We start from the raw sequence: 27,579 nt of genomic DNA on the forward strand, positions 1-27,579 counted from the left end.
GTCTCGCCCTCCCCGGGCAGGGCGGCGGGAGCCCCGGGGCCTGAGGCGCGGGAGGTGGAGCGGGCCGGGCGAGCAGGCGGGGGGGAGGTGGGTGGGGGGAAGGCGGCTCCGCACACCCAAGATGGCGGCGGTGGAGCTGGAGTGGGTGCCCGAGACGCTCTATAACACGGCGATCTCGGCCGTGGTGGATAGTTACGGGCGGGCCCGGCGCCGGGACATCCGCTCGCTGCCCGAGAACATCCAGTTCGATGTGTACTACAAGGTACGTGGGAGGCGGCGGGGGACCGAGCGAGGCCGGGCCCGGCCGGGCCTGGGGGAGAGGGAAGGAGAAGCGGAGGAGGAGGAGGGAGGGAAGGTCCGCTCCCGGCCTGCCCCAGGCCTCTCCCCGGGGGGCTCGGAGGTGAGTGGGCTCCGGGCCTTGCCCGCCGGCGCCGAATAGGGCCCGAAGGCCGGGCCGGGAAAGTCAGGGCCTGTGTGGGGCCGCCCGGGCTGCGGCTGGAGAAGAGAAGGCTCCGGGGGGAGGCTCGGGCAGGGCCGGGGGCCTGCGGCTTCCCCTCGCTCCGCTCCTGGCCTCCACGGAACGGCCGGGGCCGCGGGGAGGGCGGCGGGGGGAGCCCCGTTGGGCAGGACGCGGAGAAGGGGCCTGTCCTTGGGGGCCGTGGGGTGAGGGCCCGGGCCCGGGGGAGGATGCTTCCTCGCCTTGGGAGCTGGAGAACGGGTAGGGGCAGGATAAGACCAAGCTGTCTGTGTTGGAATATTTTTTTTCTCTTTTCTCCTCTTTTTTTTCTTATTTTTAAATGTATTGGATAAGGTAATGTCAGTGGTAGAAGGAGTGGAGTTTGCCATGCTCGTGGACCTTTAATGATCTGGTAGGAACCAGATGAAAATAATTGATACTCATTTGACAATATAGTTTATTAGCCTTAAATAATTCTTTCATGAAAGGGCTGGTCTTTATTCAGCTGCCTCTAAAATATCCACAGTTAGAGTAAAAGATACACTGAGATGGTCCATTAATTTCTATTGTCCACTAAGTAGGCATTTCATCCATGTACAGGGACGGCTGGAAATGAGCATTTGTCAGGAGAGAAACAATGTGTAAAAAAAACCCAAAACACCTAAGATGGGGGATAACCCTTCTTCCTTTGCCAGTAAATTTTTAAAAGATCTAGGATGTGCTAAACAAAGTAATTCTTTAGACAAATCTTTATGAACCGGGGGTTGTGGCCCATCACACATATAGGGAGAGTGTTTACAAGGAAGGCTGATCTTCACTAGAGGCAGGGAAATTGTTTCTACAGCATTGAAACAGGCATGTATATTTTCTGTATACTGGCTATTATTTGTCTGTCTTATGTGCTGAGAAATATAGAAACCCCTTTACCACGTATGAGCATGCTCGCAGATAATGATGTGGTTGACATATGGCAATTGTCAGATAAAGACTAAAGATAAGGAACTAACAATGTGGAAGAATATTTGGGGGTTTATTTTTAACTATTAGTAGGTATGACTGTTGACAAATTTTCTTGGCATTGCCTGTCCTGATGTTCGTTCAGATGAAAGGATGGTACTCTGTGGCTTTTAAAAGTATAAAAAACAAACCTTCTTGTAATGGTAGAAATATCCAAGTATCAATTATTCCCAGGATGTTTAAGAACTCATCTGTAGGTGAGCTTAATAGATCATTGTCTTCTTATCCTTTTATTAGCACTCTTCAGTGGTTGCATTGAATCAGATTCATATGGAGTTGTTCCATAATGAAAAAGAACCAGGAGTATATCTGACTTCTGAAGAGACTTTCTAATCTGTTTGTTCCACTTGTGTATGTTGGTATGTCATCTTGTTGGGCAGAAGATGTACCTGTCCTCAAATAATGTTCCTGCTGTACTAATTGCTAGCCAGTGTAACTTTTGTTAATCACTGTAATTTGCATTGCTCTCTCTATTATTTCTGTATTTTACAACAGGACGATCTTTGATAATCTGAAATGTGAGGTGCACCTCTATTCCTCTTACGAATACACATCTATGAGATGTCCACATACAGAATAAATAAAACTAGGCCACACGGTGCAGTGAGTGCTTTGCCATTGCTGCCAATGGTAGGCTGGTCTTCCATGTCTTCACTAGTTGTTTGGGTTCTTTTTATATCTTTTCTGTGGAGGAGAACCTGTGCTCTTTATCAGTCCCATTCAAATTAGCTTATCTGTAAATGTAACTAAACCCTGGATAGGATGCTGAGAGGAAATCTGTGGCCCTTACTATATGTTCTATATGCAGAGATGTCTGCTTGCAAGGAGTGCCTCAAAGCCTGGCCCAGATTACAAACCTTTTGGAACAGTGTTGGTGTTTTTCTATGCACTGTACAACACTTAGTAACTGATTCTTGCTTTCTGTGTTAGGTTGGCTACAGCAATACAAATGCCATAGCTGAAATAGGTTGGAATGAGGACAGCATCACACCTTTGGACAGTCCTCTCATGTTGTGTATAGTGCTTGTTTTACTGCTTTGGTTCTGGATACAGTTATTTTCAAAATCACGTGGATATTAAATACCATTTCAGGTTGGTGAGCTATATTGGATACATCTGACCGTCAAGTTCTTTGAAGCAGAATTTCTAAAATCGCTAATGGTCTTTAAGACAAATTGAAGACTTCTAAACCTTTGTTCTGGCTATGTGGTGGTGGTTGTTGCTGCTGTGCTGAGGGGTGTCAGTTGTTAGTATCATATGGAATAGGACTTGTTCTTCAAAGACAGCTGAGGAAAAGTGTGTAATTGCATGAAAATACTTGCATTTAGACCTCGAAAAGTGATTATTAAAAGGAAGAAAAATGTTGCCAGTCTTTCACATCTAACTTGTAAGTAATAGTTTGTTATCCAGGTATTAACCATGGTTTGTGATGCTGGAGAACCTGCCGCTGATTTTGCAAAAAATAAAAGGTAGTATCGGTCAGATTTTATTTTGGCACACAGATGTGAATTGGCTCTGGCCGTGCAGAACTTTTTGTTGTCATATTTATTGGTATGAACACTCAAACTTAACATTTGCCAACCTGTTCGTGTTGATTCAGAAGACACAGGTAGCTGCAGTACTGTTACAGCAGTGTGGATAGCCAATTGCTATTATTTAAAAGGGAGGAAAATGCTAGCAGAGTGTCTTGCTCTTTATTGTTTCCCCAGGGTACTCTCTAATCCAGTGTTTGGCTTTATTGTCATAATATATTGCCTTTATTTCCCATTCTGTAACAAATCCAATTACTTTTAATTCTACATATTCCAGAATTGTTAACTTCTAGGACATGCCTTATAAACCTGCACATTTGCAGTTAACAATGAGGACTCAAACCTGGGATAGTTGCGGAATGTTCTTTGTTGTGGACTCGGTAAGAAATGGGTTCTGGTGCAAGATGACAGAAACAGGCAGGCTGCTCATATTAATCATATTTATCTTTCTGTAGCATTCTTAAACAAAGACTAAAGCTTAAAAAAAGGCAATATCCAATAATCATGATTGTAGTAAAACAACAAACCTGTACTTGTCCAGCAGGGCGTTACTGGATTCTTTTCAAGTGACATTTGACTTTTCCTTGCAACCATTAGAAAAATAATTGAGACAGAGCAGAATGCTTGTAAGAATATCCTGGAAATCTTCAAGTCTACCTTTGTGCTAAAAAAAAAATTATATATATATAAATGTCTTATTAATCACAGATGTATTTTGAAGAGCTTGATAAGTATTGTTACAAGTAACACCTGCATCTGGGGAAAGAAAAAGTGCAAACATATCATATTCTGTTTCCTTTGTGTCTTTGCCAGGTTTATGTATATCCTGGTTGTGTTGTTTCCTAGTAAAACTAGTCAGGTTCTCTTTCTTGGTTTTTTGGGGGGGGAAGAGAGAGGGTGTCTAGTTTTTAGAAGCCAAAGAAAGAAATATGCTGGATCTCAGTCGAAATAGGACTTGCCTGGCAGGTAGGCAGCACTTGCAAATGCCAAAATTCTGTATTAAAAAGTAGGTAACAATAAACTGTATTAAAACTGGAATAAACTGTAGGGCCTCAAAAAAAAAAAAAAAAGCCCCAAACCCACAAAATAAGGAAAATCAAATTATTGTATTTTGTAGTTTACTGGGGAGAGGGTAGTGTTTTGGGGGAACGAGTCCATGTAAAGACCTGAGTTTGTGTTGACAGAAATCAGAGATTGAACTATCTAGTCCGATGACTGTTCAGTTAGTGTCTTATAAAGAATTCAGTTCTTTCTCCCATGCCTCAGCTTTATATTCTATTATGCATAATTATCTCATTTCTTTGATTCTCATGGTGCTTTTGAAGAGAAACTGCTTCATTAGTTGTAGTGTTCCCTATTGTAGGTATTTGTTGCAGTTGCACACTGGCAGGCTGATCTTGAACTTGTGTTGGCTAACAAGGAGTTTCATCCAGTGTTCATTTTCCTTTTGGAATGTCTTTTCTGGATTGTGTGTTTTTCTTTTTTTATGTTGATTTTTCTTGAAAACTATTTGAGTCCAATGTTCTTCGAATCTTTTCTGATGAGATCATTAACCACAGGAACAATTGGAGATGACATTAATTTGATTTAGCTAGTTAGTCCACACCTGTAACCTTTCGTAATTGCACTATGCTAACTCATTTTGCGTTACAATTTTTAGGCAAAATCCAAAAGGTTATATCATGCTTTCTCTTTGAAGTGGTGGATAAAATTTTGAAGCGCTCCTACCTTGATGTGAATCCAAATACCAGATTTTGAGTTCAGATCCTGATAGCTCCGACTAATAATGAGTGTAGCTGCAGTATCATGTCTCCTCACTGTGTTCTAATCCAAAAAAGAACAAGCATGGCTAATAAAAGCTGTTCTATCGCATCTAGGTATCCTTTGAAGCAAACAAAACTAATAAACAGGAATTTGCTGACTGTTCACAACAAGCAATAGAACATCCGTTCTCTGCATTGCAGTAGAGATTGTTTTTACTGATGGAGAATTTTTATAAGCATAATTTCTAGAAGATTATAATAAAACTAGCTTGTCTCAAGGCTTCAGTCTCCTGGGTATTTGCTGAGAGGGAGGAGGATAAACTACCGATGAAATGAAGTGTAGCTGTGCTGCTTTAGTCCTGAGCTTTTCTGACCAGAGTACAAACAAGGTCATAAGCAAGCAATGTGTGAGGGAGGCAAAAAACCCCAGAGCAAATGGGTCACGTTTTGTAGGACTTTTGCTGTGACAGATCCGTGGGACTTCACAAAGACTTAATTACATTCATGCTGTTGTATTTTTGGGGATCAGAAATTAAATATATGTGTGGGGAACGATCATGATTTCCGCGTGTGTGCGCACACACACGTACAACCACTCTGATCATCTGGTTATAGACTTCAAGTAGCACATGCAGTCGGCCTTTGCTGCTTGAATTAAATCATATCCCTGTATTGCCCCCTTCTCCAGTTAAAGCCTCACAGTGAAGAAGAATCATCACTTCATGAGTTTCGTCCAGTTACTATTACTTTGTTTTAACACATGCCTTATTTCTGTAGTCTAAATTTAGATTAGAACTGAACTATCTTTCCTTGTTATGTCTTTACTGGTTTGAAACTTCTTGCCTTTGCTGATCATTCTTCTAACTCATATTACTCGGTTTGCTTTTTTTTGAACCTCTTAACTGTGGAGCACGTTTTCTAATCCTGATGTGCTCTAGTTTCCCCATTTTTCTCAGTATCCTTGTTGAATCTCAGACATTAGAATTTGTAATTCAGATTCGTAATCCAGGTCACATTATGAACAGAGGTTCAGCTCCTGCTGATACCATATTTCCTATTTCCACTTCATTTCCTTTGTACTGATTTAACTTTAAAGCAAACTGGGTTTCCCCGTTTACTGCTGCGGAGAATCATACGTGTGTGTGGCTGTAAGGCTCAGACTTCGTATCCCTTGTGCTGGACTCTGTGTAGATGTGAAATAAAAAACTTTGCTGATATGGTAGAGAAGGCAGAGTGAGTGGGAAGATGTGAAGAAGTGTGCTGTGTGTGAAAGCAGTAGGTTCCAAAAGTTGTCGCTGAAGTTAGACTTATTCAATAAGGTTTGGGTGGTTTTTCTTGGTTATTTATTTGATTGAGGTTCTTAACGATCAGCCTGGTAATTGGCAGTATGTTTTCAAAGAAGAGCTGTAAAGTTTGCTCTTTTTTTATGCCCTAAACAATACCCAATCGAACTAGTGCTTGTCCAGAGGCTTTGTAGATAGTTTTGAAACTGATTTAAAAGAATTCAAGGTACCTAAATTTATAACTGATTATTTTCTGAGGCTGTTCCCCCCCACACCCCATCTATAATGAGTCATTTGTCAACAGATTGATTTGGTGCACTGTTGACTCTCAGGAAACATTTCCCTTCCCTGTTAAGTAGGGAAGGAAGATTGTGGTTACAGCCAAACTTGTTTCCCAAATACTGATACTTGTTTATTAAGTATGCAGTCCTTCCCAAATTTGGCATGATATTCCACATTACATTATTAGACATTACTAAACATGCTGGGGAGCTCCTTGGAATTGTTTGTATCTTTAATTCTTACTGAAATATCCATATTAATTTTTCAGTCCTCTTCCAAACTGGAGCAGTAGGAGCATACTTTTCAAATTGCGTATGCTACAATTCCTCTTCTAGAGGGTCCTTTTACAACTGGTTAGAATTAATCTCCAGCTGCTTTAAAAAATGACTTTTTCATTTTTATTTTTTTCATTAGGTTTAGAAAGTCTTTTCTCTTGTGCCTTTACACAGTGAAACAGCCCAGAATGCTGGTGATACAAATACCGTGTAGCTTTTTCTCTTGTATTATGGCTTTGCTTTTGCTAGCAGTTTAACGTATCTTTGTCTTTATTTTCAGGGGTTTGCTAGGAAGCAGTTAGAGCCCAGTTTAATTTATCCAGAGGGAGAAATCTGACAAGAACTTTAATAGAATTACATGTATGTGATGATATAATAGATAAGTTATAAGTTAATGTTATTAATGTGTTTAATTGGGGACACCACTACATGCAGCTTTTGAATGTTTAGGTGGATGTGTTAGGAGTTTAATATTAAGTCTTAGATCCTATGGGAGGATCATGGTGGTTTTCTCACAGCTGTGCAACACAGTTTGATTGTGCATGTGTATAACAACACACCTTTATACTGAACTTCTGCCTTGGCTCCTGTCTTCAGAGCCAGAATTAACGTGTCGCTGTGAGCTGATGAAGTTGGAAGTCCTATTGTAGGCTTTTAGTCATTTTTCCATTGTTAAAAAAAATAAATCGCTGTTAAGCTCCAAATAGGTTAAGTTTGTGTCTAAAAGACATTTGTTTCTTAAGAAAAGAATAGTTCCTCAGAAGTCCAAACCTCTGCCATTCTTGTTGGGGCATGTTTTTCTTGAATCACTATTTTGTTTTGGGGTTTGTGTTATGTAGCAAGGCTTGTGGTCAGGAATTTTGTCTCTCTGGAGCTTTAACAAGAGAACCATTTCTTCAGTCCTCGCAACTGCTTCTCAATGGACAAATGAGCGTTACTGAATCTCCTGGAATTGCTTCACAGTTTGACGTATACTCACTATTTCCATGTCAAATTTTGTTTGAAAATATTGCTGTAACAGCTACAACAGTTTCAAGCTGAGTTAGTTCCTTAAAAATGTTTGCCAGTATGTCGAGGGAAGGGGTGAATAGTGTGGTAAACGTCCCAAGGATACTGTATTTCTGGTTATACCAGTAAAAAATAGGTTGGGGTTTTTTGCATGCCAGAACAGTGCAAATGTGAAGCTTTGAATTGGGCTAGGAGATGTGCAGAGAGCAGGCTTGGACCTTTGGGCTGTAAGCCCAATTTTACATGTGTCTGAAATAATTGATATATCAAAATTGAGGGGGCAGTTCGGGACCTCCCCCCTCCTTCCCACCCAACCAGGGCATTGATTCATTAGCAATGTAAGAATCACATGTAACAATGGGCATATTACAAGATGTGTTTATGTAACCTCATAAATATATTAATTTTAAAAAGTCATACTACAGTTAGTAGTTGCTAAACTGGTATCGGAGTAATCCCTGGGATTTTTAGTTAGCAAGGTGATGAGAGGAAGTGATAATGTATTTGATTGAAAACCTAATTGTTAAATGTGTGATAGTACTTTTGATTGTGTTAAATCCTGGTAAAATAGCTTGTGTCTTAGTTTCTTCCAGAAATGATCTCATCGATTATTGGTAAGATGTCCACCTTCAGTTTTGAATGGAATACTAGGCAAGATCTAATCACCTTTTTTTTGATAGCAGAAAACACATTTTAGGTTTTATAGAACAGTTACCATTAGGCAGCTGTGTTGAAGAAAATGAGCATGCTTAACCATGACTGTGGTTTTTAAATACACCAGACTGGATATTCTTTCATTGCCAGGGAGAATATAGCTTGAGAAGAAACTCCAGTCCCTTTGAAGTACGGGGGCATGGCACTGTGTTATCTGACGAGTAATTCTGCATGCAAACTTGCACTGTTTTTTAAAGAGAGTTTCTTCCCCCCCCCCCCCCCCCAGCAAAATAGATGACTAAAAGGAAAACATTAATTTCTGGCAACTGACATTATTAGGTCAAAGTATTTTTGAAGGTTTTTTTGTAGATTCTGTTGTTAAAATAACAAACTTGCTGTGCTGTAGAATCAGTGTCATGTGCTTTTATAAGAAGAGTTGACCAAAACTAAATTTTTGGCTGGAGGAGATGGTTCTCACATGCTTTGTTTTGAATACTAATTCATCTGCTTCCAATGTTTGTGGAGAAAAAGGTGAACCAGACATAAGATGCTTATCAATAAAAATTTTTAAAGAAATTATTAAAACTGAGAGGAATATTAACGTTTTCATTAAATCAGGGTTTGTAATGGAACATCTCTAAATAATGTGTTCTCTCGGCATTGCTTTTGCTTACGTAGTAAGTGTAGCTGTCCTCCTCCTGACAGAGCTCCTCATAGCTGTAAAACAGCTCAGACAGCACAGAGGGCTGCGCTCTAGGTACGACCATGCCCGGCCCAGCCAGCGTATGTTTGAGCATCTCCACAAGGGGACTGGAAATCGGGGTTTTCTGAACAACCGCTGAGAGTGGAACAGAGCAGTGCTCTACCTGCGTGCTCATGACGGCGTGAAACTTGGGTGTGTCACCTGGTTTGTGTCTGCTGGTGACCCGTAGTTTTTGGATCCGCGTGTCACGTAGCACAGGTACCGCAGAAGAGCAGGAATGGATCTTGCAGGGCCCGTGTCAAAGGGTGCAGCTTCTCAAGAGACATGCCCGCGAGACACGAGCTACTGGCTTCTCCCTTTTTCCCCATGGAGTTACTGCCTCACAGAAAGATTTCTTGTTTTTTAATAAAAAAAGTGCATGTGTGTGGTTTTTAGTTTTGTTGTTGCTTTTTTTTTTTTTTCCCCCCTAGAACACCTAAAATAAGGAACGGTTGTACTGCAGCAGTCCTGTGTGATCCAGCACGGTGCCTCTAGCAGAGGCTGGCGAGTGCGCAGTGGTGCTTCCTTAGGTTACACCCCCCTATTTCAGTCATTTGTGGTGCAGGGGCTTCGAGATACCAGCAATTAATAGCCTGCAGTGGATTTTTTTGACGTATATTTGTACAGTCACTTCTGTACCTATGTAAATTCTCAGTATTTATAGCATAATGTGGCAGATAGTTCCGCAACTAAACTATGCGTTGCATAAAGAACTGTCTCCGTGGTGGTTTTTTTAATGAACAAGTCAACTGATATATTTGCTTATCTGCAGACACAAATCAGTTTGGGCATAAAACTAGCTATTGTTTTTAACAAATGCATGAACAGATTCACTTGAGTTTTCCCACTTACTCATGCAGGAATTATTTGTGTAAGCTCAGGTATTAATGGGGGTAGGGCTCATGCCTGGCTTTAGCTCTGGCTATTGGCAAGTCACCCCTTACAGAACTTGTGGGTTTGGGGTTTATTTATCTGTGTTTTTGTATAATATAAAATGTATTTGCAGTGCTGTATGCTAGATTCAGTGTCATTTAAAAAATGTTTTCAAAACATTTGGTATCAAAGAAGCTATTAATTGTAATTTTTTGCAAACTGGAGGACTTTTTTGGTTTTGTCTTGGCTTTCTAGCTTCGGTGTCGCAGTGTTCTATGATGCGGGTGGACATAGTAGACACTTGAAAATACATTTGTGGATAAAAGCAGCTTGAAACTGCCTACAGAGCTCCCATAGCTTGTACGCTCAGTTTTTAAACACTAAAGTTGTGCTCCTCTTTGGAGATCATGGAACTGTTACTTCTTAGTCTGCTGTATTTCAATACTTTGAAGTCTAGATTTCATCATTAGTCATCTTTACTATTAAGCTAAAATTCCCAGAAGAACTCAGATTTTAAAATATATTTGTACTTTTCTTTCAGCTTTACCAACAGGGCCGCTTATGCCAGCTGGGTAGTGAATTTTGTGAACTAGAAGTTTTTGCAAAGGTGCTACGAGCTTTAGATAAAAGGTAAGTATGTTAATACAGCGATAATTCTCACTTCAGCTCTTACCTCTTGACCCAGGTTTTGAATTTGGAAGTTGTCTCTAATTTTCTTGGTCTTACTAGCCCATCTAAGAACCATAAGAATATCTCATTAGACTTACAGATGAACTTCTAAGGCGTTAGGATGTGTCTTTCTCTCTGTCTTAAAAAATAAAGCAATCAGAACTTCTGTGTACATGCACCAAGTCATCTGTGGTACTTGGCTTCCAAAGTGCTTTCTTTGTTTCCACTTTGCCGTGGTTTAACCCCGGCAGGCAGCGAAGCACCACACAGCCACTCGCTCACCCACCCGCCCAGGGGGCTGGGGGAGAGAACTGGAAGGGTAAAAGTGTGTAAACTTGTGGGTTGACATAAAGACAATTTAGTAATTAAAAAAAAAAAAAAGAGGAAAAAGACAACAACAAAGAGAGAAGGGGGGGAAAAACACGAACAAGAAAAACAAGTGATACAAAAAATTCCAAATGCTCACCACCAAGAGATCAATGCCCAGCGAGTCCCTGAGCAGCAGCAGTCGGACAATCTGTTTCTTGCTGTTGTAGCAAATCCTAAGTGAAGGGTTATCAAGCTGATAGGATCTCCCCAGTTTAAAAAGCTTTCCTGTCATTAAATATTCCCATTTGTGGTGTTACACTCAGAAGTTGTTTTTTTTTTTAAACCAGATTCTTTAACTGGAATAAGCTTTGAGTCTTTAGACATACCTCCCTCCCATCGTGTGTGTGTGTGTGATGTTAATGGGTTCGTCACTGCTCATTTATCTGCAATTTCTGTGGGAGTTGTGGGGTGAGGGTGGATTTGAGGCTTCCCTCCCCTCTAAGTTTTAGCTGAAAATGTCATTTTTCCAGTTTTCATGTTGTGTGGGTAGCTTGTGTTTTGCTTACACTGGAGGGTGTCCTTGTTAAGAACTTTGTGTATGCTCGCTTTATTTGTTGGATGATCCAACAACTGTAATCCATTAGCCTTGAGACTGACAATTATGCTTGTACTTATCTGGTTTTGGTTTGAGAGAGGGTTGGAGTTACTTCTCTGAATCACTACTCATTTGAATTCATGGCACTCAAGAGCCAACTGACTGCAGTGTTTTAAAAACTTCATGTGTAATCAAATCCTGTTTTCTTTTGTTTCAGACATCTGCTTCATCACTGTTTTCAGGCTTTGATGGACCATGGAGTAAAAGTTGCTTCTGTACTGGCCTATTCTTTCAGTAGACGGTGCTCCTACATAGCAGAATCCGATTCTGCTGTAAAAGAAAAAGCAATCCAGATTGGTTTTGTTTTAGGTAACTGGTGATGATAGGCTGTTTAAAGTATGATACTTTCTTTCATGCAAGCTTCAGTTAAGCCCATGCTAGTGTTTTTTTCATGTTAAGGTCTATGATTTCTTTCTAAAGAACGTGTGTTTTTTGGAATGTAGTTTTTAGAAAACTACTTGGTGTCTTAAGAAAAATATATTGGATTTTAATATCTAAGAATGTAGAGGCTTATCTTTGCTATTTCAGATGTTTTTGATTTAAAATTTGTTAGCAGATGTGATGGTTAACATCAAGGCTTTGCGTAATTTTAGTATTGGTAAGTATTTAGGAAAACTGTGCAATACCAAAAAGTCATCCTCAGCTGAAGGGAAGTTCTTCTACTCTTGTATTTCATCCTTTTCACTTCAGGACTGGAGGGTTTAACCATGACAGGATTCCCGTGTGTAGTATGCAGTTCTGTGAAATAAGTAGTCTTCTTAAAAGACTTGAGCAAACCTTTTTTCTCTTACAAAGGTGTTTTGCTGTTCAAATTTCCATTTGTTCTTGATTTTTTTTCCAGGTGGATTCCTATCAGATGCAGGCTGGTACAGTGATGCTGAGAAGGTATTTCTTTCCTGCCTTCAGTTATGCACCCTTCATGATGAAATCCTTCACTGGTTTCGTGCCGTAGAATGTTGTGTAAGGTGAGCTCGCCTTAATTCCTGCCTGTCCTCCTCTGAATCCACCTGAATGTGTTACCAACTGCCTTGGAGCCATCGAGCTTCAGATGCTCCCTTAGTGTTCTGCTGCACCAAAACACTTTCCTGGCTAGAGCTGAACATCGGGAGGTGCTTGCTTTACACTGATCTCTGGCTTTTCAACTTGTAAACTGGCAGCACAATTCATTGGGAAAAAACCACCATTTTGCCTTTCTGCATAATGGATCACAGGGAACAGGTGCTGCACAGTAAGAGGGGTCCAGCGTCTTGGGTTTTTGTATGTAAAGGAATGCTGCATGTTGGTGGTCGCTGAAATTATATTTACTGCAAGAAGAATTTCCCAAATCCAACTACAAATGATATAAATACAGTTGAGCAGAAATAAAAGGAAAACCCCTTTCCTGATTCCGGATCCAGTGAGTTCTCTTGCTCCATGCTGAGCTACTTAACCATGTGATTAGGTAAATATCCAAATGTCCAATTCTTATGGACGCTTACAGCCACAGCTTAAACGTTTGGAAAAGAAATTTTGCTTTTAGGAGGCATTTGGGTTTTGTACTTGCCTTGTTTGTCAGGGCCTGTAGTGGGGTCTATTGAGATTCACATTCCATTCACAGAGGCCTCAGAGATGACTGCTTTTAGTTTTTAGCTGCTCTGCTCTTACATCTGTGTACCTGGATGTGTTGTTTTTGTTGGTGGTGCCATGACTGACCTCTTTTGTGTTGCTGCAGGTATGCACTCAAATATCTGTGCTAGTGAGCGTAGTTAAAATAGGATTTTTTTTCTTTTTAGCTGCTGTAATGAATAACAAAGTATGGACTGTATTTATCTGAACATAGGGCAAAACTTGTTTTGGAAAACTGCTCCAAAAAAACCCTGCATCTTGTTTATGGTTGGACAAATAGGAAGAGTAAATAGGCTTTGCCAGTAGCCGCTTATTTTCTGTGCTGAGCAGGGGGCCATGGCAACAGTTGCTGCTCTGCCTTGTTCTGCCCTGCCAGCTACCGCTGCCTTTCGTTCCAGAAATGAGGTGGTGCCAGGAGAAGCCTGGGCACACATACACCTTCCTAGAACTGGGGAATGATGGATGTTTTACCACTGGTAGTACTTGGTCTTCTGCCTTCCAATTAATCTAAAAAAAGTTTCCTGGTTGTATTGGGCCATTTGGCAAGCTGGAGAAGTTGCCTTAAAAATAAACTCCCTTCCCTTCTCCAAATAGAAAAAAAGGTAAAGAAAGGGGGAAAAAAGTTAACTCACTCTGTTGGACAACAGCGTGCAGTCCATGTAGTTGTAGAAAAATTTTAATTTTGTGCTAGAAAAAAACATCCTTTGTTAGAATGAACTCTTCTGAACTGGAGATGTTAATTCTGTTTGGGTAGACGCAACCGTTGTTCTGCAGGAAAAGTTGGTGACCTGCGGGTAACGTGAAGTCCCTTTGGGCAGCACTGAACGGGGAGACACTGCTTCATGTTCAGGCATCTCCCAGACAATCAAGTAACAGCATTGTTTATTTGGAAATGTATCAGAATTTGAAACACTTTCCGAAGTGCTAAGTAGGTAAAATCTGAACATCTTTTTGTGGGAGAGGGCAGTGATTACACTCGCTTCACAGTCATGAGGCAGTAAGATAAACTTTTCATTGTTACCATCTGATCCCTGCTGTTGAATAGCTTGTTCTTTCCACTGGGCTTGCACTGGGCTTAGGTGCAGTTTTAAGATAAAGAAATTTAAGTCCGGCTTTTGAAAATACGACATATGCTTAAAAAGTGACTGTTTTTATTCTAAAAGCTAGAAAGGCTAATCTCTGGGAGTTTAATTAATACATTGCATTATTACCAGAATGCAGTTTAAAAACATGTAAAGTTTTGTGTTATTTAAACAGAATTTGGTGTTTCTTTTTACTAGGGATAGTAAACTATACGGAGGAACTTGAGAAAATGGGAAGATTTGAGATCTCTGCAAGCTTGTTTACTACTTCCCTGCATGTGTTGTTCTCCTGGTTTGCTCTCTCTCATTATGTATTTGTGCCTTATTTAACGTATAATACAAATACATGGATCTCCCACTTCAGTGTTTCACATTTTGCTGATTCTTGGGTCTTTTTCTGATGTTTTTAGACTTCCTAAGCTGCTGTAACACTGTTTGCTACGTTTGTATGCTCTTAGAGAATGATTTTGTCTGGGGGGTGTGGGGAGAGCTATTCCCCAAAAGCTATTATTGCAGACATCAAAGACGACTCATAGCTATTAGCGTAAATGTCCTAAGGCATTTTTTCTTCCTCTTGGCTTTATCTTCTAAAATTCCTTTGGATTAATAAAGGATTTTTTGTTACTCAAAACTGGATCACATAAACTCCGCTTATCCTAGAGGATTGGGTTAGGTTTAGCTTGGTTTTTTGGTCGATTTCTTTGTTTTTAGACGCTATCACTGAAGCATCCAGATAGTGGATATTATCTTCCCCAGGCGCTTATCTAAATTGCAGTACCATCCCCACTGGCTGATACCATTCCATGGGATTTGGGCTTTGTATTTTTGATGTTGTGTAGCAGCTCCCAGTCGAATGGTGCAGGCAAAGCAGTTTCCCTCTTTAGGGAAACTAATTGCTTAGCTCTTCTCTCTGGTTTCTTTACAATTCCTGTCTCTTGCTGCTTGAATGTTAGGTAGTTTGCTGCTGCCTGTGACCAAGAACACAATGCACTTCCACATCGTGTTTAGTTCTCAGACCTTATTTAAGGAAAAATATGGTTGTTGCTCTTTTCTTTCTGTTCTTGAGCCATGTGGCTGTGCTTCTCGTTGGAAAGCTGGTGTTTGTTTACGTAGCTTGTTTCAGGGTTTTGAAGGTCTTTTCTTTTGATGTTCCCTTTGCGTGGCTAATACACATCTGCTGCGTGCTCGCCTGCCGCTCCCTTCTTGTGAAAATGTGAACTTTTATTTCCTTTCTTGTTAGTGGTTGAGTTTGATGATCCATTTCAATAGGAAAGCATAGGAAGGGGCTATGTTAGAGGCAGGCTGAATTTAGAGGGCAACCTTAGACGTATTGTTGGAGGAGGAATGGCTACAGGAACTTAAATCTCTACTCAGAGTAAGCGGTAGCAGGAAACGGTTTTAGAGAAGAGAAGCATTTGATCAAAACCCTCACTGTTCCTTCCTCCCCCCTTAACAGTTTATTGGAAGGTCTGTGATGCTGTGTTGTAAACAGTATAAAATGCTGTACATTAGCTCACGTTTTCAGAGTTTCAGCCTCTTTACGATGCAGCGTTACATTCTGCTGCGCTTCACTTTGTACACTTCTCTTCCTGGCTTATGTCGTCCTCCCGATGGGCAAAGGCTTGCCTGGCGTTTTTCAATCTCTTACTCACTGTCTAATAACAGATTTCCAGGAGGGACACAATGGAGGTTAATTTACCAAAATTTCATGTGTGCTAAATGGCAGGCCTTTGCAAGAGAGCAGGAACAGCTGTCTCTCCTTAGCCTGCAATAGCTGGGAATACAGTTCTGCCCTTTAGGCTTGGAAGATGATAACACACACATTTCTAATGTACCTCTTTAAAGTAAATAAGCATCAGCCTACACCAACGAAAAAAATTCTTTACTTTTGTTTTAAATAAATGCCAGAAGCTGAAATTGTTACTTCTCTAGAGAAACAAGAGAGTGTTTCAATAGTGCTGTGCTTTGTCTGCATTTGGCTGTTGTTTCACGAAGCTTCTGTTAATCCTTCAGATGGAAAAGCAGTGGGTTAGGAGGTGGGGCAAGGCGGGCGGAGAGGTTTTTTTAGAGTTGTTGTGAACTGGGTCAACAAAACAGTCAGTGCTGGATATCACGTGGAACGGATGGGGTTGAATCTCTTGTGAAGACACCCCCCTAAACCCCCAAAACAAAAACTGCCCACTTGTGAAGCACTGTGCTGCTTAAGGTTTGAGGGAAAAAGTGCAGAGATGCATGGAAACTAGCTACGTTTGTGCTTATTCAGTGCCTCTTTCAGTTTGCCATCCTTTGGAAAGGAGGTAGAAGGGATTTAATGCTGTATATTACAGGGGTTTGGAAATGGAATTTTATCAGTGCTGAGAAGAATGGTGTGGTGGCTCTGTGGTTTATTTTTCATAAAATCCAAAGTGGTTGAAGCATTGGATATGTCACAATGCATCAATATGTAAAATCATTTGACATCTCCAACAGTAAAACTTCTTGCCGTGCAAGAGACAAAGCGTTGTGTACTGAAACAATAATCTGTAAATAGTTCTTCTGTGTTACTGAACCCAGACAGAGCAATTTTGTTGGGATGACAGCCCAGTTCTATTGTAAGTGTAATACCAAATTGCAGATCCGTGGTGTATATTGAAATGGTTTATTCAGGCACCATTTAGAAGATCTCTTTACATCTTCCTAAGGTTGCTGCACGTTCGAAACGGTAACTGTAAATATCACTTGGGAGAAGAAACATTCAAACTCGCTCAGTCTTACATGGACAAACTGGCAAAGCACGGTCAGCAAGCGAACAAAGCAGCGCTCTACGGGGAGCTGTGTGCACTGCTCTTTGCCAAGAGCCACTATGATGAGGTGAGTGGGATTTGGGGTTTGTTTTTCTTCAGAAAACTGCTTATGAAATCTGCTAGGACGTTCCGTGACTGGCTCGTTATTCATGTTCCCTTTCTAGCTCCAGTTCCGATCTCTTTTGGTACACGTGTGACAGTACCAGAGGCATACTTGATTTATTGACTTTTCTTTTTGTGTGTTGTTCTGAGTTAGTCTATGAGTTCTTAATGGTACTTTGACCAACGTTAAGAAATGATGTGTGAGAGGGAGCTAACACATGCTACCAATCTGTAAAGGAAATATTATTAAAAGCTTACTGTAATAGGTAAAAATGAATAGTGGAACGTAGGTAGCAATTCTTTGCACTTCTTTTATAAAAAACAGTGACTTAAGTGTAACTGCTGTATAAACTGTGGTTTTGCTTTAGCTCCTAAGTACACTGACCAGGAAGCTGCTCTACGCAACAGGAATTACGAGGATTACTTGAAGATTAAAACCCCCTCTTTTGTCTGTAAAAGATAATACAGTTGTTGTAATAATACAGAACTTAGGCTAGTATAAAATACTTACACATTCACTATTAACCTTAAGATGGCTTTTAGGTCTGCCTTAAGACTTAGCTGAACAAGTTTTATTACACATAAGCAATTAAATAGAATTTTTAAAATTTTGTAATGTGAACGGCCAGTTTATTTTTCAGAAGCAAGTAATATATTTCTTAACATTGCAACGTGGTGAAGTTCTAGCTTCATTCTGTTGGTAACTCTTTGTTCAACAGGCTTATAAATGGTGTATAGAAGCTATGAAGGAGATCACAGTTGGCCTGCCTGTAAAAGTAGTAGTGGATGTTTTACGACAAGCTTCAAAGGTGAATTTAAAATCTTCCATGTTTGTTTTGTAACTACATTGCTACCAAGAATGGGTGAGCATGGGTAGTACCTCCAGAATACTTGGGTAACCAGGTCCATTTCATGAGCCTTATGGCATGTTACTTGTGTTTAAGTTGTCCACCTTAGTCTCAGACCTGTGAGGGGTTTGGTTTTTTCCTTCTTCCCGAAACGGAGTTACAGCTGTTCAAATGGAGATCATGACAAAGTAAACCTGGGAGCATTCTGTAAAAAGGTTCGATCTAGACTAGGTACAGTACTAGCCCTGGAGGTATTCACGGCAGAATAAAATACAGGTTTCATGATGTTATCTGTGAACCTTTTCTTAAATAACTGAGAAGTCCTTTAGCAACCATGATGATATTTTGAAATTAAAAATAGTAGTTGGCAGTTGGGCCAGTATCTGGAGGAGATGAGTTGTGAGTACACACCTTTTCATAAAGCTTCATTTTGACCTGTTTAGGCTTGTGTTGTAAAACGGGAATTCAAGAAGGCTGAACAGCTGATAAAACATGCAGTATACCTTGCCCGGTAAGTAGCATTCCAAAAAAAAACCCCTTTTACAATTCTGCTTAACTTGCCTCAATTTTGTAATATAAGTATGTTTCTCCAGGGAGCATTTTGGAGCCAAGCACCCCAAATACTCTGACACGCTACTAGACTATGGATTTTACTTGCTCAACGTAGACAACATATGCCAGTCTGTCGCCATCTACCAGGTACGCGGCAGGGCTAAGTGTCTTCACTTCCTCTTGATACTCTGATTTTAATACTGAAACTCATACAGTTAATTTGTAGAGATCGGTAATAGTTGATTTAATTACTGCAATGCTTGTTTTAAAAACAAACCAACCAAAAACAACCCTGCTGGTTTTTTCTTCCCCCCCTACTCTTAAGTGGCTTTTATATATTTACTGCCTCAAGTATGTAGGTAGAGGCCTACAGAATTTCAGACTCAGTTGATTTTTTTTTTTCCACTTTTTAACAGTGAGAGGTTCATTAGGGTTTTTTTCTGTGTTAACTGATGATATGGTATTCTCATAACTCTTTCAGACAGCTCTTGATATCCGGCAGTCAGTATTTGGAGGGAAAAACATACATGTAGCTACAGCTCATGAAGACTTGGCGTACTCCTCATATGTTCACCAGTACAGCTCTGGAAAATTCGACAATGCACTGTGAGTACAATTGTTTGAGGTACTGGCAGCAAAAGTTGAACTGTAAATGGAGAAAAATGCTGTTCAATGATACAGACTTTCCAATTAGAATTTAAATGCATCTGTTTATTGCATTAATGTTTCCAACATTTTATCAGTCAGCTGCTAACCTATGTATCTATATCTTGAATTTTTTTTATTAAACTTCAGATTCCACGCTGAACGTGCTATTGGCATTATAACTCACATTCTCCCAGAAGACCATCTCCTCTTGGCATCTTCAAAGAGAGTTAAAGGTAGTACCTTAACGGCGTTACTGGCACAGTTTGAAATCGGTCATTCAGATACGTTTATCCTGTGCCCTAACAGAGGCAACGTAACTTGAGGCATTTTTTTCAAATGGAGATCACTCCAGAATATTTGTAGTCCTCAGTGTTCTCTGTCGACATGCTTGTAAAATACAGAAAAACTTACTTAAAACTTAGCTGGAAGACTTTTTTGGGGGGGAAGGGGGGAGCGGTAAAAATACAGAATATAAAAATTATATTGGGAGCTTGATTCTGGCCGTACCCGTTTGAAAACAGTTTGTAATAACCACAAAGCCTGATGAGATGTCTCCTGAGACGTTCTGCCTCGATCCTTCCTGCTGCCTACACCTGACACCTCTGTCTGGAACACAGTAACACTGGTTTTTGTCTCCTGCACTCAGCACTTATCCTGGAGGAGATTGCGATAGACTGTCACAACAAGGAGACTGAGCAGAGGTTACTTCAAGAAGCTCATGACTTACATCTGTCCTCGCTCCAGTTAGCTAAAAAAGCCTTCGGGGAATTTAACGTACAAACAGCAAAACACTATGGCAACCTGGGGAGACTGTATCAGTCCATGAGAAAGTTTAAGGTAAGATTATATTGATGTAAAGGTCTTGATTTAAAGTCTGCAAGACATCTAGAGGTCTGTCACAACAAACAATGTCCATAATTTGTAACTTCAGTTGGTAATTTTATGGTGCTTTATAACTCATCTCTCCAAAGTTTTGTGCAAAAATAACCCGTGAAGATGCGTGACGCTTTCAGAGACAGGGTGACAGCCGTTTTAATGACTGAAAAAATGATACTCTTTGCTGATCCACTTAAGAATTTGGAGAACTTGATTTGGTTTTGGTTTTCTTACTTTTTGCCTCTTAAAAAATACTACAGGCTATTTAGCCATTACATAATTATGTTTCTTTATTTCTTTTCTATTCTTTCCTAATTTGTTATTTCTTCTTATTTCTTTATTTCCTCTGAATTATGTCCCTTTTTTTCCTCTTTTTATGACATGGTGAGTGGTGTCTGACTGACCTCTGTGAATTTGATCCTCACAGGAAGCAGAAGAAATGCACATCAAGGCAATTCAGATTAAGGAGCAGCTTCTAGGTCAAGAAGATTATGAAGTTGCCCTGTCAGTGGGTCATCTAGCTTCTCTCTATAACTATGATATGAATCAATATGAAAATGCTGAAAAGCTTTATTTGAGATCCATAGCAATTGGTAGGTGATTCTTACAACGTGTGACTCCGGAGCAGTGTTAATACTGCTATTATTAAAAAGCGTATTAAAGTTTTTAGTGAAGAACTTAATGAAATGCAAGATGTTTATTGTGTATGTGGTTTCAATTTAAATATAATGCTTTTTCTTGAATGTGCTCCCAGGGACTGAATGCTGGAATTGTATTATTTTCAGGGATCCATCAGAATTCACACTTGAGAGCATCTGGAAACTGGCTCATTAAAAGCTTGGGTGTTAGTCTTTAGATTACATTTTTGGAGTTGTGGCTTGAACTTAAGCGCGGAATGTACTTAATTTTGGAAGAAATAGAAAACTATTGTGCCTGTCAGCCTAACAGTGCTCTCATTAAATATTTTTCTTGCCCATTATCATTTGCAGTGAACTTAAAATTCCAAACCAAATGCATCTTTGGGCCATGCTGTAGCTCAGTTCTGAGACAGACGATCTTACTTGATACAGTCACCATGTACAGTGCGTTACAGAAAAACTTACAATTTTAAAGTAGAAAACTGAAAAAACTTCACTGTTTAAATCGAATTTGGGAAGCAAAATGCCTGCCTTTTGATATGACTGGTGACTTTTTGTGCGTGTAAAGCTATAGTAGAATTAATGATCTGATTGTAGAGTCCCTGAGGACAAGTTACAGTACCCTTAAAGCAGAAGGTAGGTAGAATTCAAACCATCATCCAGGAAGCTTGTGTGTTGCTCGTGTCCTTAATTTACGTAACAAAAATGTGATATTTTGCCATAACAAAAAGGTTCCTGTCATTGGTGAAAATGGCATGAGAAATAAGATGCAGATCTGCATGGATTACCTTTTAATTTTGTTTTCTTTGGGATTTCCTTTAGGAAAGAAGCTTTTTGGCGAAGGATACAGTGGACTTGAATACGATTACAGAGGTCTCATTAAACTGTACAATTCCATTGGCAATTACGAGAAAGTTTTTGAATACCACAATATTTTGGCCAATTGGAACCGGTTGCGGGATCGGCAGTTCTCGGTTACAGATGCTCTGGAGGACGTAAGCACCAGCCCTCAATCCACTGAAGAAGTGGTCCAGTCTTTTCTGATGTCTCAGAACATTGATGGACAGAGTAGCTAAGAACTTGGTCAATTAACCAGTTACAGTTTTTTCCCCCAGGTTACAGGGGGAAAAGTCATACTGTGAAATCTAAACCATGTAGTTCTCTGGGGGCTGGAATTTGCATTGAAACACTGGTCCAGTCTACTGAAGAGTGCCCATACGGATGAATGTGTGTTAAATTCTTATCAGCATGTGTATGGCATGTTTAGTTCGGCTCACATTTTTAACGGTATTCCCGAAAAATCCCTTCTGTCTTCTTTCAAAAGAAGCTACTTTGCAGAAAGTCTGCAAGAAAACCTTAAATAAAACTGTTTGAGTTCAAAAGAGTTGCATTCTTATTATGAATGGAAGGTGTCATCAAGAGCTTTCTTCTGAGCTATAGAAGAATAAGTGCTGTACTATAAGAAGTTACACGAGAAAGGTCGCTCTACTGTATGCATTGTAGCAAAGCTAATCGTAATGATCAAGAAAAGGGAGGATGCCCTAGCCTTGGCTGCTGCCTTACGGAGAAAAGTGGCAAAGAACCACTTTGGAGAGCAACATACCCTGTGAGAACCACGACAGGTTGTTAAGCGAGTAACCACCGTATGTTGTTGTTGTTAATACCCTGAACTGGACCAGTGTTCGTCTGTAAGCGATAGAAGACCAGTAGACCAGCAGCCTTAGCGCTCTTTGGTGCCAACCGAGAGTGCTGATCTGAACAGGACCAGGAAAACCACAAGTGGACCAGCCTGCTAGAAACAGTTTTTGGACCAGTGGCTTTAATTTAATATTTCTGCCCCTGCATTCACTTTTACAGTAGAATTATTTCATTTAGATGTATGATCAGTGCAAAATTATATTCATGTAATAGATACAAAACTAGGAAGTGAACGTTCTTTAGCGGTTGCGATGGCATGTCTTTACCTAGTAAGCTTATACAATTATTAATGTCAATGCCACAAGCGAAGACTAGAAACGCTTAACTATTTGCTGCAGCCATCTCTTTTTCCTTTTTGAATGGGCTTACTCTAATAATTGAGGCAGTAACTTGTTTATACCAGTTAATAGTTTTGTATTACAATCCAGTTCAATTTTATGTTTCTGGAGAACACAACTTATTGTACAGTTTGCAGGGGTCAGCGGAAAATGCCAAAAAGCACAACAGGTCTTTTTTTGTGATGCTTCATTTCTACATTAAACAATAGTACAACCAGAAACTGATTCCTTTATATTAATTCAAAAAGCAGAAGTCAGCTGTAAAGCTCCTTTCATAATGCCTATCTCACTAGCTTGTCTTAATTTTTCTTCTGTTGGGGGGGCTGCTTGGTTGTGTGGGTTTTTTTGGTTTGGGTGTTGTTTTTGCTTTTGTGTTTTGGTTTAATTTTTTTTTAACGTTGAGGTAATACTCATCGGAAAGTCTGTGTAACATAGCAAACTAGGAACAACTCACTGCTGTTACCTCAGTTCTTCTTATAGCAGCACAACTGGTGCTCCGAGTGTTAGGATTCTGTCAGTTTGGGGTTTTCTCCCTTCCCCCCCCCCCCCCAGTTTTCAGGGGTTTAACTTGGCCGTGGAAGGTCAGTCCAAGCGGAGGCTCGGTGAGCATGGTTCTGTGGGACTTGGACTGGATGTTCGGTTCAGGGTCTGGTTTTTAATCTGTCTGTGAAGTTTAGGGCAGGGGAAGCTGCTTGTTGGTCTTCAAGGAGTACGGAGAAGAAGTAGAAATTTCAGACATGACTTTCAGCTTAATGGCTCTTTCAAGAACTGAAGTTTTACAGGCCAATAGTTCATATACTGGTGCCTTCAAGTACATTTCTGGGGGAAAGGCTGAATAATGCCAACTTTGAAATGCAGTTATGTAATTAGTGAATGCAGGTTTAATGATTGCATACTTGGAATATCTTCACTGATGTGAAAAGAAGTATTTGCATAAAAACCCCCCTGTGGCATTAAGATTTAGACTGCAGTATATCCTCAATGGCTGTTCACTGAAAATCCAACTTAAAATTATGTGTGGATTTAAAATCTTATTTATAGCAATTTTTGTTTATGACTGCAAGCAAATTCAGCCATCCACAAAGCAAAACATTTTTATCCCTGAATGCCCATACAGCAGGGCACTGATGAATTATAAAAGTTCTTAGGAATTCTTTTCATAAGTACTGTTAAAACTACTTAAAATTAAATGAAGTACATAACACTCGTGTCAGAACTTGGGCAGGGAAGGTGTGCTTAAACTTGTCCTAAAGAAGCTGTGTCATTTCTGTACTGCAGGAGCATTTAAAAGCTTCAAACTTGGGTGTGTGGATTTAACTCAGATTGTCTGGAGCTTGTGTATCTGCTCAGGGTTTCCAGTCTTGGGTCTCCAGTTCCTGCTTTTGCCTGAGGAATCTCACAGATCTCAAGGTTTTGTGTTTGGGACGCGGTGTGGTTTTGATCCCAGCGTTAGTGGTCTGTGTGACCCACCACTGGTTTGTGTCTGTGTTTCACACTTTGCCTTCCGGCTCGGGCAGGTCAGGGAACCATCAGCTTCTGTCTGACAGCCAAATGCAGGTGTTCAGCTTGTTTAATCGGTGGCTCGCTTCTCAAATCTTGCTGGATGGATGTACTTTTATTTCCTAAAGCTGCTTCACCAGCATGTTAAATACTCCAGTGCGTTGGCTTCTCTGGAAGGGATTAAGGTCCTAAAAGTCACCCAGAATTCCTTTGGATAATGGATTTTGGTCAAGAAATGTGACTTGGCCAGGAGTAGCTGCCGTGCTCCCGGTGGGACTGCTCGTGTGCTGCTCGTGGGACTGAATTAGAGCCTGACTTGACTCTCAGGTTGAACTTCTTGTAGCATCCCTGCGCCTCCAGTCCTGCCGTGGCACGTAAATTCGGGAGAAAGGGACTCTGTGGCCGATGGCTGAGGCTGGTAAAGCAGAGGAGGTTTGAACAACTCTGCAGCCGCCTACAGAACGCTCTGCTGCCCGCCTGCATGCCGTAGCTTGGAGCCTTCCCCTAACGCTGTCCTTGCTGTGGATGTGGTACTTATTCTCCATTTAATAACATAAACCTGACCTTTTGAGTTCTTGGTTCTGCATCTCCGGGATTGAGCTCTTGGAAGATGCCCGTGTTGGCATCTGGAGCCTAGTTGCAACGTGGCGTTAGGCGTTAATTACTGTTACTGCCTCTGCTCGTACGGCTTGTTGGTATTTTTGAGGAAGTAAGAGTCCCACGGATGACTTCAGAGGAAAGTAAATGACTTGTCCCTCCGTTCCGCTGTGGTTGGAATAGATCTTGGGAGTATTACTTGGGTAGTCCATGACTTCTGCACCGGGCAGGGCTAGAGGAGCAGTGGGTTCGATCCCCTACGTTCTCCATACGTGTTCTCTGCGGTTTTCCAGTGCGGAACTTGCCCCATGCAGACCCTGCACCTCCCTGTCCCCGCTGAGAGGCAGGACCGGGGAGTCCCCTCCCACCCCGGCGCAGGTTTTCCATCCGCGTTGGGAGGCGGGTGCTGGGACGGGGCTGTCCGTTGGCCTCGCGCTCTGGGAGGGCTCGTGGCCCTTGTGACCTGAGTAGCCACTGTGAAACCCGAGAGGAAGTTAATTAATTATTGGCATTTTATAGAGGCACAAGGCACCCACCGCTTGCTGAGCGGGTGCTGGTGGGTGTTGGCATTAGAGGGGGAGACCCGTGAGTGGAAATCCAGTGGAAGGCATCTGCCAGTTTTTCTTGAAGGTAAGTCATTTAATCACACTGGAGTAATTGGATGCCAGTGGTGAGGACAAGGGTCACCTTAAAATTATTTTAACTATTTTTTAAATTAAACCCTTAATGTTTTATTTTCAGCAGAATGTTGTTTGATTCAATAATTTGTGTCCTATTTTACGTGAATACTGCAGTGAGTAAAGAGAGGAAGGAAGGCGATGGCAGGATTCCTCCGCTGTTCTTGGGACTGGGGCTGTTGGGGGTGACTTGTAAGGGAAGGGCAGAAGTACACCAAGATTTTGAGCTGACAAAAGGGGAAGGGACAAGTTGCAGAAAGAGATTTGAAAATAAATAAATCCCTTAGCTGCTCGAAGTAAAACAACTAGTGACTCTTTGGCCCCAAACAGTTGTTTGGCCACTTTTATAGCGTGATATTAATGACAACCAGGAAGCGTCTGCCTGGGTGTCCTTGTCTCCATGTGCGCTCCTTACTCTGTAGCGATACCTTCTGGTTAAGACTTTTTTTTTTCTTTTTGCACACAGTTTTTGTTAAATAATTTTGAAGGGTTTGTGTTGTTGAATTCTAACTTATTAGGACAACGATGTTCTTTTGTAACTTTAAAAATGAAGTTTTCCTTTAAATGTGCTGCAGTCTGAAATTTGCTAAAGGTGCCATTGCGCTGCTTCTCATGGTACAAAAAATGCGCATTTGACTTGATTTCCTTTTTATAGTCCTACGTATTGGTAGAGTACAAAAAGGAAAATGCATCGTGCCTAAAACATGATTGAAGGTATTGACAAAAACTTTACTTGATTTGTGTGGATCGGATTTGACTTCGCAGGCTAGCAGCAAATCAGGTGGGGGAGGTGTTGCTGTTACCAGCCTTTAAACAGAGATCCTTCCCTCTGCTGCCTGTGCAGAAAACCTTATTTTAGCTAAAGGTTGTTGTTACCCTTTTTTCCTTTTGTTTTGTAACAAGAAAATTACTGACCAAATGTTGGTTGCAAATCTGACTCTCCGTGGTGGGCGTCTCCACGTTTGACACGACCGGCCTGTTGCACGTTGTGTTTCTTGGCCTCGCGAGGATTTCTGTGAGAAGCGGGGAAGAAATTTCCTTTACCTGGAAATAAATTAAACTACGTACGAAACATTGGCGGCGCTGGTAATGCTTTTGTCCCTACATCTCAGGACTGTTTTAGGCAGTGAAACAGGTTTCCCTTCAGTGATATAAAGGTGCGTGCTCTAGGGTCTTGTTTAACAATATTTCATTGCAATCCTAGGTATCTATAGCATGAGTGGCCTTAGTGAGTTTGTTGAAGTGCACATTTTTTTTTTTCAGAAGTAAATTTTAAGATGAAAAAGATATATACTATATAAATATATAGAGATATTTAGAAACTTGGTTTGTGGTGCACAAGTTCAGTGTTGGATCGCTAAATAATTGTCGCAGGTACCATATGTGTAACTTTTTTCTTTTATGTATATTCCTTTATGGGAAGCGATGTTGCCATGGTAACTACAACTTTACAATTTCTTTACTACTTAATGATGTGAATGAACTCTACATTTTATTGAATATTACCAGGTTCAGTACTATTTTTATACTTTATTGAACTACAGGGGATTTTAATTTAATAGCATTTTAAAAAAGATGTTGCTTGAACTGTATAACTGTATAAATCAAACTGCTTACACAAAACCCACCTCTAAACCAGATTCTCTACCTGTAGTGCCACATTCATTTATATGAGAGTATCTTGATCATTACTAGACTTTGAAGACCACCCTACTTGTCGTGTCAAGACTAACTTTTCGTATCCTACTTCTCACAGACTGCAGTGCCCGACATTATTTGTAACCATCAAACCATACTATGTTTGTAACCAGCATTGTGATATTCTGTAATTGTATTGCTAAAATGAAATATTGACCTAATAAATATAGTGTTCCCGCATTTTGACGCATCTGCATTGAATTTGCTTAAAACTTGGCTGTTGATAAATACCTGCCCTCTCGCTGCCCCGTTCCCCGCCTTACCGTAACGGGTGCAGAGGGTGGGTATTTGGCTGCACCGACTCTTGAACGGGAAGTTAGTGCAAGGCCTGAGGTTGAGCTGATCTGATCGCAGCCTCTGGGGCGCTGGTGGGTCTGCGTTCGGCATTTCCCCCTCGCCACGCGCCGGGAGGATGCTC

At 40.8% G+C, this 27,579-nt stretch overlaps 1 protein-coding gene across 1 annotated transcript; it reads left to right on the forward strand.

Annotated features, from left to right (window-relative positions):
• Positions 1-84: 84 nt before the first annotated feature.
• On the forward strand, positions 85-27,341 carry APPBP2 (amyloid beta precursor protein binding protein 2). The gene is made up of 13 exons (XM_074890742.1): positions 85-262; positions 10,428-10,516; positions 11,677-11,828; positions 12,361-12,484; positions 16,888-17,056; positions 17,811-17,900; positions 18,383-18,450; positions 18,533-18,638; positions 18,973-19,097; positions 19,287-19,372; positions 19,786-19,976; positions 20,443-20,608; positions 21,476-27,341. The coding sequence occupies exons 1-13, from the start codon at positions 122-124 to the stop codon at positions 21,727-21,729; spliced, it is 1,761 nt and encodes a 586-aa protein (XP_074746843.1). The 5' UTR covers positions 85-121; the 3' UTR covers positions 21,730-27,341.
• The last annotated feature ends 238 nt before the right edge of the window (positions 27,342-27,579 follow it).

This window comes from Strix uralensis, chromosome 20 (assembly GCF_047716275.1).
Source record: "Strix uralensis isolate ZFMK-TIS-50842 chromosome 20, bStrUra1, whole genome shotgun sequence".
Taxonomy (NCBI): Eukaryota; Metazoa; Chordata; class Aves; order Strigiformes; family Strigidae; genus Strix; species Strix uralensis.

Coding starts and splice junctions, on each gene's coding strand:
- APPBP2 (XM_074890742.1), top strand. CDS start 122: ATGGCGGCGGTGGAGCTGGAGTGGGTGCCCGAGACGCTCTATAACACG. Junction 263..10,427: donor AGTTCGATGTGTACTACAAG/GTACGTGGGAGG, acceptor CTTTTCTTTCAG/CTTTACCAACAGGGCCGCTT. Junction 18,451..18,532: donor CATGCAGTATACCTTGCCCG/GTAAGTAGCATT, acceptor ATGTTTCTCCAG/GGAGCATTTTGGAGCCAAGC.